The sequence below is a fragment of the Sylvia atricapilla genome, chromosome 15 (genome assembly GCF_009819655.1).
Source record: "Sylvia atricapilla isolate bSylAtr1 chromosome 15, bSylAtr1.pri, whole genome shotgun sequence".
Lineage (NCBI taxonomy): Eukaryota > Metazoa > Chordata > Aves > Passeriformes > Sylviidae > Sylvia > Sylvia atricapilla.
Genome location: NC_089154.1, coordinates 6,541,954 through 6,564,433, shown reverse-complemented (window position 1 = coordinate 6,564,433; position 22,480 = coordinate 6,541,954). Strand labels below are relative to the sequence as shown.

Sequence of the window (22,480 nt, the reverse complement as noted above, 5' to 3'; positions counted from 1 at the left end):
TTAGGCTTCAAGATAAACAGGAGTGTGTTTTATTTCACACTTCTCCCATGAGCACAGCAAATGGCCACGGAGTTATGGATCTGTGCTTGCCCACGGAAAGACACTGCTGGAGTTCCACTGGGAGTTTTACCTGGGGAACCAGGAACACTGAGAGCAGCCCTGAGCCCAGAGGAGGCCACGAGGAAGGGAAAAAAGGCTGGGAAGTGAACAAAGGCAGATGAACCTTTAATGCAGCAGAACCTCTGGGAGCCCTGGGACACTGTGTCCAGATGTTCTGAGGTCGCTGTAACCTGACTCCGAGAAGGAAGAGGATGTATTCCTTCAAATTCCCCGTGGTGCTTTAATTTACTGCAGCCCTGCCGAGGCTGCATGTGGTGATCACAGGTGGGGTTTCACACTGACCATAAACGTGGAGTTGGGGGGCAAAAGACTCCAATCCTTTCAGCTCTGGCTGCCAAGACGCTTGAGGAACAGATTTCCATGAAAACATCTCCCTTTCCCTGGCTTCAGGGGCTGGAGGAAAACCCTCCAGCACGGATTCTGCAGCACCAAGGACCCTCCTACTGATGGCCACCAGGACCTGGGACTGCCCAAGCAGCTGATCCCTTCCTGCCTGGCTGGAGAAGGGGAATTGGAAAGGAACACAACATTCTGAAGCTCTGTGGTCACGGTTTTTTTTTCCCAAATAACCCCAGGAGAATGATCTGTCTCCATCTTTAGGACCCTGCTGTCCCTTCGATGTTGGCCCTGCAGTGTCTCCTGGGATCTCAGAGACGCTGATCTGGGTGCACTGGGTTTCAGGGTGCCCCCCTGACCCTTTTACCTTGGCTCTGCTCCCTCTGAGCTTTGTGGCTGCAGGGATGATCCGGGTTGGATGAGCAGAAGTGGCAGATTTGCCCTCGTTGCTCCAGAGGGATTTGTGTGGGGATTACAACTGCTTTTCAAGGGCTGCCTAGGGAATAAATGACATTAATGATGCCATAAAAGCAATCCCTGTCTCTTTCCCACTCCTGTCATTCCCAGCCCCATTCAAACAACCAATGCAATCTGATTTGTTTTTCCAGAGGAAAGTTTGAAACATCTGTTGACTGAAGCATCCTGAGTTTTCTTCTGCTCCTGGATTTCCTCATCTCAGAGGAGCTGACAGCTTCTCTAAGGGTGACCATGATGCAGAACCTGCTCTAGTGGGAGATGTCCCTGCCCAAGATGAGCTTTAAGGTCTTTTCCAACCAAACCATTCCAGGATTCCATTGAATACCTGTCCCTTTCTGTTTGTTCACTCAAAAAGTGCACAGAATCCAGCCACGAGCCACCCCAACCATCACTGCCACGGCACACTGGCCAAAATTTGGGACAAAACATCCCCAAAACGCTCTTTTTGTGTGTTTTTCCTCACGAATTTCTTCAGCCTTTCCAAAACTGGCCTGATCTGGGATTTCTCCCTGCTTCCAAGTTCTCCTAATGGGAGCAGGTATTTCAAGTGCCACTTCTCTCCCTGAACAGCTCCACGTGTGGACACCAAGCCCAGACCAAACCCATGCGGTTCCTGTAGGGCTTAACCTGGTCCCAGAGGGAGTTTCAGGTGTGGAAAAAGTTCCTCAGGAACATGGACAAACCAGCACCGTGCTCCTGGCAGCGATGGAATTCAAATCCAAGAGGAAAAAACGCAGGAGAGGTGAGACCTCGTGCTGCAAACACTTGCCTGGATTGAGGATTTCTGGGGCTCAGCTCAGGGTTTAGAGCAGCAACAAAACCCCAGGGCCCTCTGCACCAATGGCAGCATAAATCATAGGATCTTTCCCATGGATTTATCAAAACTGTGGGATGGTTTGGGTTGGAAGGAACCTCAAAGTTCATTTCCAGCCCCTTAACCACGGGCAGGGACACCTTCCATTATCCCAGGCTGCTCCAAGCCTGGCCTTGGACACTTCCAGGGATGGGAGGCCACGACCTGTTGGGAATGTAATTCCCAACAAACAGGGAAAGTGAGATTGGGCTTTGCCAACGATTCTCCAGGGAAGGAGCCCCACTGAGCACAGCACAGCATCCCCATCCCACAGCCAGGGGAAAGGAGCCTGGCCCAGCACAGCACCAAACAAACCCCAGCTGCTCCAGGAGCATCCTGCGCTCATCTCTGAGTCACAGCTCCAAAAAAATCCCGGTTTTTATAGGAAGATGAAAGAGTGACACAGGTTTCCTGCAATTTCTGGCTGTTGCATCACCGCAGAGATAACGACCCTGCTGGAGCCTGGGGAAGGGGATGGTGCAGCTGTGTAAACTGCGTGTGGGCTAAAGCATCCCAGGGCTGCAGCCTCATCCCAGCGCTTCCAAAGCAAAATAAAACTTCTCTGGAGGCAGCAGCAGCAGCAGCTTCACAGCAACATTAAACCCAGAACAAGAGGAGGAGTTCCTCTCATCCAAGCAGGAAAAGAGAAAATCTGTCTTCGCCTCCACCCCTGAGCAGCTCAGACATGAAGATCCATCCCTCTGAAATGATGTGGGGTTTGTTTAAGTGGCTTTAATTAAAGCTCTGTGATCATTGGGTGAGGGGGACTGGGGAAAGTGACACCTCTTGTCTGTGGATGGTTTTACACATAAAAGCACAGACTCATTTAACTCGATGGGACAAAACTGACTGGAATATGCAAATTATTTAAATAAAACCCCTAAGCTGACCCTCTGGGAGGACACAAGGCAGAGGTTTTCCAGGGAAGCTGTGGCTGCTCCATCCTTGGAAGTGTCCAAGGCCAGGTTGGATGGGCTTTGGAGCAAGCTGGGACAGTGGAAGGTGTTGAGGCTGGAACTGGATGGGCTTTAAGGTCCCTTCCAACCCAATCCATCCCAAGAAACCACATCAGGAACCCACAGCAAGAGCAAAATCGAACCTGCCCTGACAGCCAGTGATACCAGAGGGAAAGGGAAGGAGCAGGGATGGGAAGAAGCCTCCTTTCAGCCAGGAAAGTCACTTTACCAGCAGCAAAATCCTCCCCTCGCTCCAAGAACACCACACCAAAGGCATCATCCCCTTCCACTCCTGGAACGGGCACATTCTGTCTTCACACATCCATCTCTGACACCAATAAATGATTTTCTTCATAATAAATGTATTTAAAATCCTCTTTAAAAGAAGCTTCTCATCTGCCATCTGTTTCCAGTTAGGCTGTTCTGATTTCATCTTTTTTTTTTTTTTTTTTTTTTTTTAATGGAATAGAAAACATTATTTAAAGGTCCTGTCATGTTGCTAGTGGGAGGAGAGATCCCAAATCCCAAATCCCACCACTGTCACCTTGCCGAGCAGCAAAGGCTTGGTGGGAGCCAAGAGCAGGGAAGGTAAAAAAGGGACCAGTTCACATAAGGACTAAGGGACAGAAAATGGGATTAAACTTGGCAGACCTTCACCATCTCTCCAAACCCTCGCACTGAAAGTGGAGAAATTCAGTTATTTAAAGATATTTGACACGTTTCAGTGGGCGAGTGCTTTGGCTTGGGCACAGGAACGGGCTGTGATGGTTTCACTCGGCTTTAGCAGCTACATCTGAACGTAAATAAATAATTATCCCTGGAATTACGGTGCCAGAACATGGTGAAGATCATGTCATGGACACCAGGAACATCTCTGGCTTGCAGCTGCTCTGGCTCTCATCAGACTGAAATGTTTTATGCCCTCACTCACAGCCCCCTGCACTCACACGTGCACCACATCCTTTATCTCCCAGCCTGGAGCTCAGTCCTGGATCCCATCTGGGAATTGCAGATGTTGGAAGCTCCAGCTCAGGATCGTTTCACTGACAGCATCCTCGGCATCCATCTTCCCCACCCAGCCCAACCACCTGCAAATTCTGCTGCGGGACACAAAGGCCCTGGAATTTTGAAAATCAGGTGCAAAATCCAAACAGAGAGGAAAAACCCGGCACCTGGAGCTGCCCCAGAGCCCAGGGAGGGGCAGACTTTGTAGGAATTATTATTCCATGAGCTCTGGAAGCTGCTCCTGGAGCAGGAAGAGCAGACAGGGAGGAGCAGCAGAGAAAGAGGCACCTGAGAGCCCCTGGAAAGCTGTAACGTGGCCAGCACTCCAGGACTGGGTGAGTTTCCACCCCATTTCAGCAAATCTTGCAATTTAAGGATCCAGCTGGTGATTTTGGGGTTGGTGCTCAGCAATATTCCCAAGGGCACCGTGGCCCACTGATGTTGTACACTATGACAAAAAGACTCTGACTTTAGAAGGCTGAAAATGACTCCTCTATCCCTGGGATGTGTCTCCCTTTTTATACTGTTCTACACAGATCGATTTGATTGGTGACAAGAAGATAAACCCCTTCAGTCACATTGGTCACAGCAGAGGGACATCAGGAAGAAGTCTCTCCTAGGGAAAGAAACGTCACCAATTTGCAGTTGCAAAGACAGTTTTTACAGAAAATTCCCTGGGAAAGGAATTTCAGAAAACCAGAACATCTCAGGCACGAACCAGGGCTGCATCCACCCTGGTCCCTGGGGCTCTGTGGCACAGAGGTGACACCAAACCGTGCCACCAGCACTGGGCCAGCCTGGCACAGCTGACAGCTCCCAGCAGGAACCTGAAACTCTGCTGGAACTCATCCCTGCCTCCCCTCCCTGCTGCCCTAAAACACCCTGGATGGCCCCGAAGCCAGGAGGGAAAACAGACCCAATTCCTGCTGCGTTTTTCCAGCCACAGCAGCGCATCCCACCCCGGGGAGCTCCTGATTCCGGGGCTGGGAGTCCAGTCTCCCTCTCGGGTTGAGCAGCAGAGCCAGGAGCAGCGGTAAAGGTGAACCAGAGACACTCCAAGCCTTGCTCCGTGGAAAACCAACCCCTTTCCGAGCTGGAATCCAGGGAATTCCTACAGAAGAGGCACGTTTGATTCCCGATGTTCCAAAGGCTGTGGGATGCCTGCACAGCCCCGCTGTGGCAGCAGGATTTGGGATCCAGCTCTGGGCTCCGCCTGCTGGAGTCACTGCTGCTCCCCGCTCCAATTAATCAAGTTCCCATACTGATTAACAGCGTGATTCATGGCTCTCGTTAGGAGCATTCTGGAACAAACAAGGCTGTATTTCAAGGCCACTGGCTTAATGGTTAAAATAAATACCTTCCAAATTTCTATTTTCAAGTAGCTGAACCTTTTCCACCTTTACAACTAATTCAGACTTCCTTCAAATTATTTTTCTAAGTAATATAACAATTTGTTTTTCATTAGAGCTTGTCAAAGCCGGACTTGGGTTTATTTTGAGAGAAACCAGCGCTCTCCAGAAACTGTTTAGTACAATCTGAATGACGCCCAAAGGGGTTATTGCAGCCACAATCAAAATAGAGTTTACAGCACTGGCTTGGGGTGACACTTTATTTAATGATTTCCAAAAAAAAGAAAAAAAAAAAAAAAAAAGATAGATAAAAAAAAAAAAAAAACCCAGCGCCCTGAATCAGGAGCTAATTAAATGCACTCCTATGGCTCCCAGTGAGTGTTTCTCAGTCCCTCTGACTACTGCAGAATGCAAGGACTTAACTTGTTGCTAACTAATCCCAGACCCCATTATGGGAGCAGTGTTATTTACTGGTTTGGGGTGGTATGTGCTGCTATTCCCGTGTCTGGCACAGCAGATCCTATCGAGCTGCATGTGAAATCAAATATCAGAAATGATTAAATAGTTTGGGTTCTGCCTGCTTAACTCAGAACGTTTCTTGTTTTGGGGAGGGGGTGTAGAGCTCAGTATTTAATTTAAGGGGGCTTAAATGTAACAGAAAATCTGCCCTGAAAGTGCTTTGATTTCACATTCCTTTTGTTTTGCTGTGGGGAAAAGCTGAGCTGGAGCAGCGCCAGGGCTGAGGGAGGGGATCTGGGGGATCCAGGAGGGAATGAGGGACAGGGACACCCCGGCCACCCCAGGACCGGGATGGGTGCACAGGGCTGGGGATCAACCTCCATAATCCCAGCCCAGCCTCCAACATTCCCAAAGAACCTCCCAACCTCTCTCCCTGCACCTTCCATCTCACACCCGATGGGATATAAAAACCCAAAGTGGATTTTGAAACAACTGAACTGCAAAACTCTTTTCCACGGGCCCATTCCTCCAGTCCTGTTCTGCTGCTCATTTTCCTGGGATTCTCTGTTTGTTGTCTCTTTCTAAACCACAACAACATCAGCAAGGTTTGGGCTTCGGGGAAGGCTGAATGTCCTCTCTCCTGCCCAGCCCAGGCAGTGACACCCACCCAGCGCTGCCCAGCATCCTTAGGCATTTATAAAAAAGCAGGAAAGGCACTTTTTACAGGGATGTGAAGCTATAGAACAAGGGGGAATGGATTTAAATTGAAAGAAAGGAGATTTACACTGGAGATCAGGAGGAAACTCATCCCCGTGAGGGTGGGAAGGACCTGAACAGGGTGTCCCCAGAAGCTGTGGCTGCCCCTGGATCCCTGGAAGTGTCCAAGGCCAGACTGGATGGGGTTTGGAGCAGCCTGGGATGGTGGAAAGTGTCCCTGCCATGGAAAGGGGGATGGCACTGGATGGTCTTTAAGTTTTTTTCCAACCCAAACCATTCTGGGATTGTGTGAACTGCAGAATAATTCCTGAATTTTCCGCCTGCTCCATCCTCTAGTGAACTTGGGCTTTATTCTCACACGCCTTAACAGCACCACTGTGCACCCACACAGAAAAACACCTCCTGGAGCAGTGCCTGTGTCCTGTGGGTGCCCAATTAAAGCCCTGAGGAAGAGCCTGATCCTTGTGCCACGAGCCTGGCGCTGGTGTAACCCCGCTAATCCTGCTGGAGACACCCCTGATTTACACCAGCCCGGCCACCAGAACAAACCCCAGCTCGCATCTGACAAGTGAAAACAAACACTGGATTCAGACACTTTCTGCAGGGAGGGGAAGGGGGGGCTGGTTAATTTTTGTTCCCTCTCTCCAGGCTGCTGCTGTGACCTCTGCTACCTCCTAAGTCAGCAACACAATCTCTTGCAGCTGTGGCACTGCGGCAGCCTGATTTAATTTGTGTGTGTGTGGCTGCAGGGGCAGCTCATCCCTCCAGCAGCTCGTGGTGTGGCAGAGGCAGCGCTGGGACAATGGGGGGGCTGGGTTCTCCCCTCCCAAAAAAAAAAAAAAAAGAGGGGGGGAAATCCCCACTTGGCCTCCCTTTGCCTTCCTGGAGAGATGGGAACAAAATCAACCAGAGGGAAACGTCCTTTTCCATCAACGTTTTTAAGAGGTTGGGGTTTGGCCAAGCCAAGGAAGAAAAAAAAAAAAAAAAAAAAGCCAGAAAATATCTGTTCAACAACTGTTTTCTGCCTGAAAAGAAGGAAAAAAAAAAAGAAAAGAAAAAAAAGGAGGAAAATGACTTTGCTGCTGCTCATTCCCAGCTCCCAGGGGCTGCGTGTCCCTGGTGCAGTGCCCAGCTGGACAAGGGTGGTGCTGGCAGTTTGTTTTGCAGGGGAACAGGGCCCGAGGTTCTGCACATCCCCCTGGGGTCCCTCTCCCAGCAGGTCTCCCCAGCCCTCTCCAGCTCCCAAAGTCCCCAGCTACTCCTTGGCTGGATCCTGGGAGCTGCCTCGGGGGTTCCTCTGCAGGGCTCTGAACTTTGGAGGGCTTTGGGCTGTGGAGGTTTCACCTCTGCCTTCTGCAGGGCTGGAATTGTGCCTCATTCCTGGCACTGTCACCTCTGTGCTGCTGGCACTGTCACCCCTGTGCTCTGAGCATTGTCACCTCTGTGCTGCTGGTATTGTCACCCCTGTGCTGCTGGCACTGTCACCCCTCTGCTCCTGGCACTGTCACCCCTCCTGTGCTGCTGGTATTGTCACCTCTGTGCTCCTGGCACTGTCACCCCTGTGCTGCTGGTACTGTCACCTCTGTGCTGCTGCAGTGTCACCCCTGTGCTCTGGGCATTGTCACGCCTCTGCTCCTGGCACTGTCACCGCTGTGCTGCTGGCACTGTCACTGCTGTGCTCTGGGAATGGCTCCTGCTGACACCATCCCAGGATTGCCTTGGTGGGAGCAGAGCAGAACCTGCAACATTCAGGGTCTGGAGATGGGGAAAGGTCCCACAGCCACTGCAGCTCCCCCCGGGAATTCTGTGCTGCTGTGGGACGTGAGGGCTGAGCTCATGCAGGGTTTCTGCAGCCAAAGGGACGTTCTGTGCTGGAGGACACTCCAGGAGCTTCCAGGGGCCACAGGAAGGAGTCAGACTCCACAAATCCATCCAGATCCAAAGGGATTTAAAAGCTTAAAACCCTCCCCAAATTCTAAACTCCCCGGATCGTGCCTTCACGGCTGTGACGGGCAATCCAAGCCCTGCCCTGCCTTTCCAACAGCACCAGCCACGGACTTTCCATTCCATTTATTCATTAGTGGATTTCACCTTTCTCATCCTGAAGCTCCTTTCCCACCTGGCACTGCCAAATCCAGCCCAGCCCCTTCCCTCCCTCACTCCAACCACTCGCTGCCAGGGGCAAGGGGGCTTTTTCCTGCCTTTTTTTTTCTTTTTTTTTGGCTTCCCTCTCGCTTCCCCTCATCAACTGGTTTGCCAAGCAGTGTGATTTTACTGCCTGCCTTCCAAGGAGCCAAGAAATACGTTTGGTGTGAGCTGGGAGTTCGACAGTGTGAAAAACATGCAGATCCAGGGTCTGAGGAGGCTGATCCGGATTTTGAGGAGGCAGATCCAGGGGTTTGAGGAGGCAGATCCTCATTTTGAGGGGGCAGATTCAGGGGTTTTGAGGAGGCAGATCCAGGGAGCAGTGAAATCTCTGCTGAGCTGAAGGATCTGCCTTCCCCAGCAGCACTTCCAACCTCCCACACCCCACAGACTCCATGGGCTATGGGCAGGCTCAGCCCAGCTGCTTCTACAGAATCAAGAATGAGAGTCCAGACTTTACCTGGGGTCTCCACGACCCTCCAAGATATCTTTTGCCCCCCTCCAGGTACTGACAGCCCCATTTTTAATTTGATTTCTCCAGAACATTGGTGTGCATTTCTGAGGCCCAGACGCCACCTCTGCTACAAAACCCAGCCAAGCACAGAATTGTTAAGGTTGATGATCTTAAAGCCCTTTAAGATCATCAAATCCAACCATCTCAACCACCACATCCACCACTAAACCATGTCCTGAAGTGGCACACCCACAGTTTTCCAAACACCTCCAGGGATAATTTATTCCTGGCAGACACAATTGGCAGCAGTGCCCAGGAGGTCCATGGAAATGGTGGGGTTTGAGCTGAGCTCCCAAAGAGCAAAAACCCCAAAGCTGAGGGGCAGGAAAGAACAGCAGGAGGGCCCATTCCTGGCCAGGAGCAGCAACTCCATGGATCTGCTGGGAATGGGCTCATCCCAAGGCTCCCTGTGGCCCCTCCAGGGGGGAATCAAGGTGCTGGCAGCACTTTGGTGTGCATCACACCCTCCCTAAATCCCACCTGGGTCCTACCAAAAACAACCCCCAACAGGAACCTCCTGTGCACATCCAGGATGGGAACAAGGTGGAACTTCCAGCTCCCTTGGGATAACTCCAGGCTGGAATCCCACAGGAATCCCCAGGTGGACACACATCCACCCTCAGGCTGCTGAGCACCTCCTCTCCGACGTTCCCACCCTCTCTAAGCTTTTTTCCTTACAAACGTGGAGCAGGCAAGAAGAATAAGTTCACACTTGGAAAAAAAAATCCCCACTTTCCTCCTATAAAGCCCAACTTTTTTTGGGTTCCTGACAAAGCAATATTCTCGAGGCCAGTTGGAATCTGGAAAAATACACTCACTGAACCTCGCCACCATGACTCCAATAACAATTATAAAATGTCCAATAAAACTTGTCTGTAATGTCAATTCAAATCTTGAAAAGCAGAATTAAGTGGTATATCAACATTAAACTTTATTGCTTCCTTTGCAGAGCACAAGGACTGTCAATAAAAGTCATTCTGAATGAAGAAAAGGGCAGTAAATATTAAATAAACAGGTTTTTGTTGAAATGCTATAAAGGCACCAGAGCTGCCTCTTACACTGGGACCCTTTTTTGCCTTGGCAGACTCCCCCCGTGATCGAAATGAGTCACTAATTGCCAACTATCAATAAAGGGCCAATTAAAGGGGGCTCGAAGCCTGCAGTTCCTCGCTGTCATTAGGACATTTATGGGGTGGACTGGGCTGTTCCAGGTCCCCTGGCTCTGGCTGGGGTCCCCCAGCCCCCCCAGAGCCCTGCTGCTCGTTAGGGGCCCTGGAGGAGCCAGGAAGGAGCTGAAAGCTCCTGGAGTGACAGGGATGGAGCAATCCTGAGGGGAGAAGGGGCTGAGAGGGGAGCATTGGACATGGAATGGATTGGAGTGGGAGGGACCTTAAAGATCATCTTGTTCCAACCCTCCCCGGGGGCACTTTCCACCATCCCAGGGTGCTCCAGCCTGGCCCTGGGCACTTCCAGGGATCCAGGGGCACCCTGTGCCAGGGCCTGCCCACCCTCACACGTTGCACTTCTCACTGCAGTGGGATTTGAGGCTGGAATTTTCTCTCCCTGCCCTTCAGCTATCTGGGATGACAATATCTCCAGTCCCAGCTGCAAGAACAAGTGGGAACAATACCTGTTCATGTGTTCATTACAGCTACAAGCAATCCCCTCACAGGGATTAATTCCTCCCTGAGCTCTAATCTAACCCTGCCCTCCTTCATCTTATCCAGAAGAGAGGGTGAGTTTTGCTTTGTTTGTGGAGGTTTTTATTTTAAGGTTGGGCTGAATAAAATCCTCCCAGTGCCTCCAGGAACCTCGGGGGTGACGCCTGTCACAAACAGGGCTGGAGTGACACCCCGGGAGCTCCCTGGGTCACACCTCTCCCTCCATCTGCCCAAATCCATCCCATCCCAACCCAAAGCTGTGCAGAGGGAAAAGCTGGCACCCAGGCACAGCAGGAAGAGTTTGGGAAGCAGAAGGGACTCGGCGAGAGCACAAACCCGCCGGGGGTTTGTGTCAGACCTTTAAAACCTGATCAGCATTTTTGTGGTTTACCAAGGGGCTTTATGAGCTGTTCTCCAGTTTAATCATCACATGGACTCACAGGAAGCACTAACAGCTCCTGAGTATGAATTTCATGATGCTGAACAAAGACAGGGCAGCAAGGAGTGTCTGAGAGGTTTCATGAGCTCCCTGAACTCTGCCAGGACAGAGAGGAATCAGATGGCCTCCAGGAAAGTATTTCTGCAGCAGCTTCTGTCCTCTGAGTTACCAAAAAAACTCCACTGCAAAAAAATCGACTGGAACGTGAATCCATTAAACTTCCAAGGAATTATTTTCATTTTAAACCTTGGCACAGTCAGGCTGGTACTTGTGAAGAGCAGCTCGGCTCTTCCCAGACACAAGGAACAATCCTCGAATGATAAATACGGACAGAAGAATCCCTTCAGAGACGGAAAGTTGTGTGTAAAAATTAACTTTTGAGGCAATCACAAGGATTCCCCCCAGACCCTTTGCACTGGGCTGCCATTTCTCTGCCACACACAAACCAAACCTCCAGCGAGGCACCCAGAGCAGTGGGAAACACCCAGGAATTCTGGCTGGGAACGATCCTCATTCCCTGCAGCCTGAACTCCCATCCTGTCCCCTCTGCCAGCTCCTTTGGATGCTGCTGGGAGGAGTTGGGAACCCCAGGAGAGGAGGGGACCCCCAGTGATATGGTTAACACGTGGTCAGAGTCTTATCAACCATGTGCTGATGTATCAATCTCTGAGGGTCCAGCCTTGGCAGAGGAGTGGCTAAAATCAATTAACAACGCAGCTCCTCGGTGGTGCTTTGTAAATCAAAACGCATACGAACAAAAATAACAAATTACAGAAAACAAGTGATAAGCTGAGCACAGGAGTCTGAGAAACCCCTGACACCTTGCTAAGACACTCCAAAAAGCCCTTTAACTTCCTTAAGGCTCCTTCCTAAATACTGAATGTTCTAGGAGGGATCATTTGGCTGGCAGCCAACAGGGACAGATACAGGGTTTGAAGAACAATGACAAGGTCCAAGAGTTGCTTCTCACTTGGCCCTGAGCCAGCTGCTAAGAACCTTCTGGGTTCTTTTCTTTATAAGAAACACCAAGGGGTGAGCCTTAAACTCCCTCCTGTACATAAAACACTTGCTGGGCGTGTGGGAAATGCATCCCCACAGCCCCAGGAGAGGGAAGGGGAGCGGCTGACCTGGAAGAGGATCTGCAGGAGGCCGTGCAGGATGCTCATGCTGCGGCCCAGCAGCAGGAAGAAGGGCACCAGCAGCTCGATGAAGTGGTTGACCAAGGTCTCGAGGCGGTGGAACCACCACGGCGAGCGGTGCATGAAGTACGAGATGGGGCTGGGCACCGGCTGCGTCTGCAACGGCAAAGGGGAAAAAATAATCAATACCCTCCTGTGGGTTTTTTTCATCTTCCTTTTTTCTGTCAGAGGCGGGATTAAACACTCAGGAGATGCAGTTTTTGTGTTGGGACTCAGGTGTTTATTAATTTGTATCTGTGTTACAGTCTCACAAGCCGTGAGCTCCAGCGAACAAAGTGAAAAATGGCTCTAACTCTTTCCAAGGTCTTTTACGTACAAATTGTCCAATTATGAAATGACACCTCAATTATTTTTACTTTTAACCCAATAACCAACCACCTGTGGTCTGCAATGTGGATTTTTCTACCCAATTACAAAACTGGATAGAAAATAGGAATCACCTAAACTCATGAACAAGAAGGTGAAAAAGGACTCAGCCTCCACCCTAAATCCTCCATCTTGCTTTATATATATATATTACTATATTCTAAACCCTTCAGTTCTGAGTTTTCCCCCCTGTGATATCCCACACTTCTATCCAAACCCCACACCCACAATCCCAATGCTGTCACTCAATTTTGGGAGCCTTTTCCATGGCCTCAGGTCAAATGCAGTGTTTGCTCGGGGGTCAGTGCCTGTGAGCACAGAAAGGCTGGAATTCTCAGTGCCCAGGGTGCCAACACCCTCCAAAAGTTGGTATGAAGGGCACCTACAAAGCTCTGGCCTTATTTCTTATTTCTCTCCCCAAGTTTGCCTTCAGGAGAACCATCCTTCACCTGTGGGAACTCCTTTCTTTGCAAAGAAAATTACTCCATTCAAGTTTTTTCACGCATCTTTGAACAAATTCACCTCCTAAAAACCAAGAGTTTTCATTTTCCCTTTTGTCATCATCACCAAACCCCATCTTAAATTAACCCCACTATTCTTTAACACTGAAATTTTACACTTAGATCTGCATTGAGGGATGTTAAACTGAGTGAGGATCCTCAGAGCAGATCCAGAAACTGAGCTTAAGATTTGCTCAGGGTCAGGCCTTGGGTCAAACAGAGCCAGGAATGGAAACCAGATTTCAAAACCTCAGAGATCTGCTTTCAAAATGTTTAAAATTCAAATAAATGTGCTGGTAGAGCTGCTTTCCAAGATGGTAATTTGGGAGAGGAAAGCGTAATTCCTCTAAACATGTTATACTGGTTAAGGTATTTACATACTGGCCTTGGGACAATATTATTCTTTTGTCAGTCTGAAATTTTTTGACACCGGGAGATTTTTTCCATCCAGCACAAGAGAACAGCAAATTTTTCAAAAGGGAACAAGCCCAAATTCTGATATGTTAATGAGTGCCACCCTAAGGAATCCCACAAATTTCTGGAGCAAAGAAAATAAATATAAATTTATCTCAGCGTATCTGACAGGCTCGAATTCCCCGGTATTGTTTTAAAACTTCAACAACAACAAGAAAAAAAAAAGAAAAAAAAAAGAGAGAGAGGTCAAAAACACAAATGTTAATTGAAGGAGACACAACACATCTTTAAATTATTTGTTGTTAAATCCAAAATACAAACAAAACGGGGCAAATCCTGTAGGATGCATGGCAGCCAAGCACGCTCCCGCTGCCAAATCCCACAACTATTGTAATTCCTTATTAGCAAAGCTGGGATTAATAAAGCCTGGCCTGGGCTGGAGGCTGCTGTGGCCCCTGAGGACAGGAGACCGCATCCTTCCTTCCCGGATGGAGCCGGGCCGGGGTCAGGGAGCTCTGCCAAGGCCACTCTGGCCAGGCTGGGGGGTCAGGGCAGCCCCAGGTGTCCCCCAGGCTCCTTCCCCTCTGCCAGGACCTGCTTCCAGTTAATCCCGTGTTGGGCTCCTCAAAGCGCTGCCAGGGAGGCTCCCAAAGGGATTGTTTTGATCCCAGATTGCTGAGAAATGCTTTTATCCTTCCAAACAGGCAGCTTGTTCCTTGGCTCTTTATTATTATTGTTATTATTATTATCATCATCATAATCATCATTATTTTACCATCACCATTACTGTTATTATTATTTATAACTGTAATTTATTATTATCATCATTATTATTACAATCATCATAATGTATATGTATGTATATGTATATGTATGTTTATATTTATACTTTTTTATTTTTATTTTTATTTTTTATTTTTATTTTTATATATATTTTTTTAAAGTGCTTTAAACTAAACCTGCCCCAGCTGAGGCATCAATCCAACAGGTTGGAATGTTTCTCACTTAGGGATGAGGACCACGGGGAGCAGGCAGCATTGCTAATGGCACACCCAGTTGTAACTGGAATGAACACATGAACAGGTATTGTTCCCATTTGTTGCTGGAGCTGGGACTAGAGATTTTGTCATCTCAAATTGCTGAAGGGCAGGAAAAGAAAATTCCAGCCTCAAATCCCGCTGCGGTGGGAAGTTCAAGGCCAGGTTGGAGGGTGGGCAGGGCTGGCACAGGGTGCCCAGAGCAGCTGTGGCTGCCCCTGGATCCCTGGCAGTGCCCAAGGCCAGGCTGGATGAAGGTGGAGCAGCCTGGGACAGTGGAACAAGTCCCTGCCCATGGCAGGGGTGGGAATGGGATGAGCTTTAAGATCCCTTCCAACCCAAACCCGTCTGGGATTTGAGGATAAACCAAAGCCCAGCGATAGCACGGTGATTCACATATCCCAGATATCCTTCAGACGCTGCTGGGGGAGGAGATCTCTGTGTGTGTGTGTGTTCCTCCCAATGCCTTCCAGATGCTGCACAGCACAGGTTTCCTGGGAAGGGAGCCCTGCATCCTCGGGATGGGGTGTTGAGGCAGGAGCAGCCTGGGAATCACCAGTAGCCTGGGATGCTGGAAAACTCCCTGCATTCTTTTTGTGCCCGACTCCACCAGAGGCACCCAGAGCTCAGGAGAGCACCCAGGGTACCTTGCTGGGATTGGAGAGGGGATTTGCCCCACACCTGCTGTTCCAGGGAAATCCTCTCCCATGGAAACATCCCGGTCCTGCAGGAGGTGTTGGTGTCAGAGTCCAGGAGGAGGGAAAAGCTTTCCAGGCTCTCCTCACCCAGCTTGTTCCTGGGATTTGGAGCTTTGCACTTTGCGTTGTGGCTGTGCTGTGCAGTGAGGAGAATTATGGAGACCCAGAATGGTTTGGGTTGGAAGGGACATGGAGGATTATTTAATTCTCGTCTCCTTCCTCTACCCCAGGCTGCTCCAAACCCCATCCAAGCTGGCCTTGGACACTGCCAAGGATCCAGGGGCAGCCACAGCTTTCTCTGGGCACCCTGTGCCAGGGCCTCTCACCCTCTCAGGGAAGGATTTTATCCCAGTATTCCATCTTTAATCCATCTTATCCCATCTTCCATCATAAACCTGCTCTTTTTCAGTCTGAAGCCTTTCCTGTTGTCCCATCACTTTAGTGCCTGATGAAAATTCCCTCTCCACCTCTTCATCCCAGGAAACCTCCTAGAGGCAGCTGGGAGTTCCCCTGCATCCAGAACTGTGATCTCCTGACACACAGGCAAGGGAAATGCAGCTCCAAGGCAGCTGGAACTAAACAATCCCAAGGTGGATGTCCGTGGAGAGGGAGCAGAGCTGTGGGCTCAGAGCAGCCTCATTTCTGGGCACCTCCAGAAATAAATTTAAAAACCCCCAATTTTTAAGTTGCATTTTTAAATTGTAAGACAGTACAATTAATTGTATTGTATTGTTTTTAAAAAAATAATAATAATAATAACCACCAATTAGCAAACCCTGGCTTTGTGTGTCAGCACAACATCCTAACCCTCCAGCAGCCGGGGAGAACCCGCTGCTGCAAACACCTTTGGAAGTGGGAGCAGGAAAGTGAATTCCCTAATTCACGGGGCAGATTTGTAAGGTGTGAGTGCTGCTGCAGGAATTCTGGGTCGCCAGCTCGGGCCTGTTCCCTGGCTTGGCTCGAGCAGGTTTTATGAGGGCTGGTAACAGAGTCTAAAAATACGCACAATAAACTGGTTTTTTTTTTCTCCCTACGGGGTCTATGGTTTAATTATGTTCTTAGTGAGAACCATTAAAGTGCTAAGTACCTGAAGACTCCTAATTTACTAAACTGCACCCCACTAAAAGCCAACAGAAGGCCATTATACAGTGGAGTGAAGGCTCTTCTTGGGGGCTGTGAATGCCCAGGGTCCCTCCTCCCAGCCCCGTTATTGCCACAGCTTTCCAGAAACTCCAAGGGGGGATTTAATCCGGGTTTGGAGAGCCCAGCCCAGCCCAGAGAAAGCTCCAGGCTCTTCTGCAGGGAAACAAATCCCATATTGTCCTCAAACAACCCAGTGCTCACACAGGGCTGGGATTGGGATAGGGGAAGGTGTCCCTCTCCAGGGAATGGGATGGGCTTTAAGGTCCTTCCAACCCAAACCATCCTGGGATTCTTTGCTGGGCTCACAGCACAGCTGCCAGGCAAGGGGCTGAGCAGCAGGGGAGTGTGGAGGGTGAGGAATCAGGGGATCATGGAATGGCTTCGGTTGGAAAAGCCCTCTGAGATCAACAAACCCAACCAAGCCAGCTTCATGGCAGAGAAATCCTGACAGAGGAAAATGGAACAGCAAATAGGGATAAATAATGAGGAAAGGCAACTCAAAAGAAACAGAATTCCAGAATCACCTGGGTTGGAAGGGATCTGAAATCTCATCCAGTGCCACTTCCTGCCACGAGCAGAGACATCTTCCACCATCCCAGGCTGATCCCAGCCTGGCCTTGGACACTTCCAGGGATCCAGGGGCAGCCACGGCTTGTCTGGGCACCCTGTGCCAGTGTCCCACCATCCTCACAGGGAACAATCCCTCCCCAGTATCCCATCCAGCCCTGCCCTCTGCCAGTCTGAAGCCATCCCTTGTCCTATGGAATCACGAAATATCCTCCCCCCTGACTCCACAGAGGTGCAGGGAACACGTCAGGAGCAGCTCCACAGGCTCCCACAGTCAGGAGAGAGGGAAAGCCTTTGGCACACGCAGCCGAGCGTGAGGAGCAGCAGTTCCCTGGAAAAGCAGGCTGAGAGGTTTATTAAATGTTTTCTGGAGTGCTGTGGAGGATCCAGATGAGCTGCAAAGCTCAGCTCTCCAGCTTCCCAGGCACTGAGGCATGAACTCATCTCCTCGGCTTCAAAGCAAAGCCCTCGCTTCTCCTGTGCCCTGGACCAAGAAACAAAAAGGATTCTCCATCGTGGAGCGTAATTGGATCAGCGTGGTCCAACAGGCCCTTCCCTGCCAGTCCTTTCTGCTTCAGATGCTGACCTGGCTCCTCAGGCATCTGCAGATCAAAGCTCCGACCTTCCCCAGCCCCATGGGAACGTCTCCCCGGCCCCGTGCGAGGAGGGAGCAGGAGGAGAGGAGATAAAGGGGTCACTCCCAGCTGCTGGGAGGTGTGGGCAGATGAGTGTCCTGCCTGAAGCCAGCCCGAACCAGTCCTGCCTGAACCTGTCCCTGGTTCTACAGCAACCAAGGATTCCTAAAAACCCACCCTGCTTGGACCAGGAGGAGATTCTGGGGCTTCCTCACCACGGAAGGGCTCCAACGTGGGCAGCAACCTTAACTGATGAGCAGCAGAGAGGATTTTGCACAAGGATTCTCATGTAGGGAAGGGTTTGAGAAGAAATGGAGCAGGGAACTGCTGGGGCTGGGTTTAAACCCAGCAGCACCTTGTTCTAGGGGTATTTTATCTGTACCCTCAAAGCTCTGCGTCCACGCTACTGAAATACTCCTGACAGCTAAGCAGTTAAAAATAGCCCCTTCAAAACTTTCCAGTTATTAATAAGATTCCAATCCAAATAAAATCAGAAGGGAAAAAAAAAGAAAAGAAAAAGAAAAAGCTGGATCTGGCTTGAAATGCACACTGCTCTGACATCCAGTGGGTCACAAGGGGTCGGCTCTTCAGCAGCGCAATATCAAAATAATCAAGCCTCAATAAAGTAATAAAAAGAGAAGTTGCCTGTAGGTTCTTGCTGGGCAGAACTCCCCTCGCCCAGTCAATAGGAATATTCAGCCCATAGAAAAACAGACTGGAATCTGCCTGTTTAAGACAGCAGAGCAAGCCAAGGAGATGTGTGTTTGACTCGGTGCCAGCACGGCCATAAAATGTTGGCAATTTAGTAGAGACGTGGTGCCGCGCCACTCTCCCAAAGGACCTAAATAAACTTCAGATGGAGAACATATATTTTTACTTTTTATATATATAAAAAAATCTGCTGGTTCATTTTTAACTCCTTTCCCCAGCCAGCCCTCACTCAGAGGTTTTTCAGAGCTCCAGCAGGTCCCCGTCCCTCCTGGCTGAGGGAAGGAAAAGTTAAAAATCCCAGCAGTGATTCACGTCTGGAGGTTGAGTTTCTTAGGGAATGGCTGCTGCAGCTGCCAGAGGGGAAAGGGGGCTTGGGGAGAAGATTCTGCTCTGCAATTTCATGCCTCAGCACTGTACAATATCCCGGGGAATTTGTTGTTTTCCTGTTGACAACACTGTAAAGTCACGGCTGGAGGTGAAACCTCCCCGCTGCGTTCAGTTTTGGTCAGGGTGAATCACCCTGGGAGGATCTGGGGGACACTGAACCGTGGGGGTTGGAATCCCAAACACCTGGCTGGGGGCAGAAAGCTCCTTTTTGTTTGCTTTTCCAGCCTGCACCCAGCTCCTGGTCCTGAGCCTTCCCTCTCCAGGAACAGAGCCCACGTTTCCAAGGCCCGCAGCATCCCTGTTTATTGACACTGCTCCTCCGTAACGTGCTCCGAGCTGCTCCCGGAATATCCACTTAATTGGGGATGGATTACAGATTTCACCTATTTATCCTGGACATTCTTGCAGAGGTCCTGAGCTAAAATTACACGAGGAACCACCGGGCTGTTGAGGCTATTTATTTGTACCAAACCCCGTTCAAACAACTGGCGGGGCCTGGGGCAGACACCTCGGCTCTGCGGGGGCCAGGAACTGCTGGTGGGACCAGCTGTGGGTCCTCCCAGCCTTTGGGGCTTGTCAAGGGCAGCAGAGATGGGCCAAGCTGGGTTGAGGGGCTGGGCTAGAAGGTCTATCCATAAGAATCAGAGAGTGGGAAGCACCTTCAGGATTGCCAAATCCAATCATTGACCCAACATCGCCGTATCGTGAAGAAAAACCAAGATTTAAGGGCAATACAAGAAGGTTCCATCCCAAAGGCAAGGGGGGAGCTGAAATCCCTCTCCAGGTTTGCATTTTCCATCAGATGGTGCTGTTCTGTCTCACACTCCAGGATTTTCCACCTCAGCTCCCCAGCCTGGAGCTCCCTTTCCCCGCGGATCACTCACCAATATTTTAAATTGCCATTTAAGAGCATATTGCAAATGTGATCCTTTAATTGGTCACTGTTATGACTCTCTATTAGAGAAGACAAGTTTTTCCACACAAGGTAAGCCCTGAAAATGTTTAAAAACAACCCAGAGCTGATGTATTTATTATGCATTTCTCCATATATAAATAATTCCATGAAAAGGGGACGTAGTGAGTGGAAACTCCATTTAAAATGTGATCCCAGATGGTGGCAAAGCTCTAAAATTGCAAGGCAACATGTAAAGAAAGATTAACGACCTCAAACAGGCCCAAATTTATGAGGTGAAAGCCCCTGTAATCCTGGAGAAAAATGATACCAAACCTTCGACCAGACAGCCAGAAAATACCTCTGCTTACTCCATGTGCCCTCTGCCATTTTACATTTGCCTTTAATACCCGTTATTTGGGGTTCAGTTGGTGCTCTCTCCTGCAGGCCAGAGGTTCTGCTCTGGTTCATGAGCACGCTGAGGGATTTGCCAGCTCCCACCAGGCACCACTGATCAACCAAGAAACATGGAAGTGATGGCAACAAACAATGGAAAGGAGGGAAAACGGAGCCAGGACACCACAACAAGCCTTGAGCATCACTGCAAGACCCAAAGCTCCCACAGGGAGTGGGCTGAGGGGACAGAGCTCAACAATTCCAACATTAACCCCTTGTTCTGCCCAAGTGGGAAAGGTTTCAAAGAGAAGGATGTCAACATTTCTGCCCAAGGAACGTGGGTTATCCCAGGCCAGCAGCATCTTCTATCCTCTTAATTCCAGCCAAGACCAAACTGGCTGGCACAGCCCATTCCCCTGGGACCTCTGGCACCTCCAGGATCCCCTGACAATGCTCCTGCTTATCCCCACGGCCATTCCCACCTCCAGCAAGGTTACCTGGACTATTCTGCTGCAATATTTTTCAAGGATTTTCCAACTTTTTCCAGAGTTCCTCGCACACTCTGGTGCCTTGAAGGGCAAACCTTATGGCTTTGGAGAGTGGCAGAACATCTTTCAGAACGTCTTTCTGAACATCTTTCAGAACAGTTTTCTGAACATTTTTCTGAACATCTTCTTGAACATCTTTCCAAAGGCTGCACCCACTCAGAGCACGCAGATCTTTACCACTCACAACCCCAAAAACACCCCGAGGCTGCTCTCCCACCGCCCCTCATTCCTTCATTTTTTTTTCCCTTTAAAAAGTCCAGTGCTAAACCCAGGCCCAGTCTCCTTCAGAGGGCTTTTCTTTTGGTGTGTGCTCATAAACAGGAGCTCAGCACCAGGCCAAGGAACACACGGAGCCCCGGCTCGTGCCTGTGTTTGGATTAGGCAGCTCCGTGGCCTGGACGTTTACAGTCGGGTTTTTTTTTTTTTTTTTTTTTTGCCCCCCCTCCCTCCACAACTCAAGACAAACAGTGAGAGCTTTCATAAAATGTGTTCACAAAGGGTAAATTGTGCCATTAAGGAGCTGACTACCTGGTTGGTCACTGGAATTCTCCGAACTGGAACGCCACCGAGCCAACGCCAGCGCCGGCGGCGGGAGGGGGAACTCGTTTAACTCTGCAACTGCCCAGGAGACAGAGCACACCCAACACAGCACAGCCATTCAGGCTGGAAAAGAGCTCTGGGACCATCGAGTCCAAGGCCACCACCAACCCACGTCCCCCATGTGCCACATCCACGTGGTTTTAAATCCACAGGAACCATCGCCATGGTTGAATCAGCTCTGAACCTCCTGTCCATCCAAGAGTGTCCCTAGAGCAGGGTGGGATGAAAATGAGACATCAGGAAAAACCAGGTTGCTGTCCCAAAGATGGTGCCAAAGGCTTAGGAGAGTTGGTTTCTGGTTTAGGCTTTCACCCGAGTAACAAAGGATGCAGCCGGAAAGAACTTAGGACAAGCAAAACAAGTCACGAGAAAACCCTTGGCCATGAGGAGCTGATGTCCAAGCTCTGCTGGGTGAATCCAGCAGCCAAATCTGCTCCCTCTCGCCAAAGAATGAGGGCCTGGAGTGGCAGCACAAGGGGGAACTACTTCAAACTGAAAGAAGGGAGAATTAAATTAGAGATTAGGCAGAAATCCTTCCCTGTGAGGGTGGAGGGCCCTGGGACACATTCCCAGAGAAGCTGTGGCTGCCCCTGGATCCCTGGAAGTGTCCAAAGCCAGGTTGGACATTGGGGCTTGGAGCAGCCTGGGACAGCAGAAGGTGTTGGGGTTGGAACTGGATGGGTTTTAAGATCCCTCCCAACCCAAACTATTCTGATTCATCATGAGCTGCACCTCTCCAGCAGTGACACAGGCACTGCCTCTCCTGGTGTGGCCATCATTCCAACAACTCTTTTTAAACTAATTAAAGGGTTAAATGAGTGACTTCTTACAGAAACATAGCAATACTCCAGGACAGTAATACACACACAGTGACACAGAACTTTAAATCCTACTCATGTTAGGAAACAGGCTGGGGCATCTTTGGAACCCCTGAACACAAAACCGCGCTTGTTAGAAATGTCCTTGTCCTCCTCAAGGCCTTCCTTGGGTAAAACCAATAATTAACTCCACTTTAAAGGACACAATTTCAGGGAAGTTCTCCAGCACACCCTTAATAACTCCAGTGGTTTCTCTTCTGACACAAAAACGTGACACATTTCAAGCAGCACATGCTGGAGCAGGGAGTTGTGCTGTTATCCAGGGGGGAAGAAGCTTCTCCTAGCAGCCCCAATCAATGTCCAAATCCTCTTGCCTCGAACTCTGGCAAGTTCTGCCCTTGTGTAATCGCTTGTTTTGTAAGTGTTGCTCGTTTCTCTGCTTTTCTTATAAAAAGAAATAAAGAAATTCTCCGGGCAGATAAATTCCACCCAATAAAAGTGTCGCTCCTCCATCCCCGTGGACATAATAATGCCCTCA

The 22,480-nt window shown here is 49.8% G+C and overlaps 2 protein-coding genes across 2 annotated transcripts in view; one reads left to right on the top strand and one right to left on the bottom strand.

Annotated features, from left to right (window-relative positions):
• The window catches only part of CHTF18 (chromosome transmission fidelity factor 18), a 371,533-nt gene that overhangs the window by 103,931 nt on the left and 245,122 nt on the right, over window positions 1-22,480 (top strand). The window lies entirely within an intron of this gene.
• The window catches only part of LMF1 (lipase maturation factor 1), a 141,447-nt gene that overhangs the window by 34,446 nt on the left and 84,521 nt on the right, over window positions 1-22,480 (bottom strand). The window contains exon 5 of the mRNA XM_066329865.1: window positions 12,159-12,326. Coding sequence (XP_066185962.1) covers window positions 12,159-12,326 — 168 coding nt within the window. The remainder of the gene's footprint in view (window positions 1-12,158; window positions 12,327-22,480) is intronic.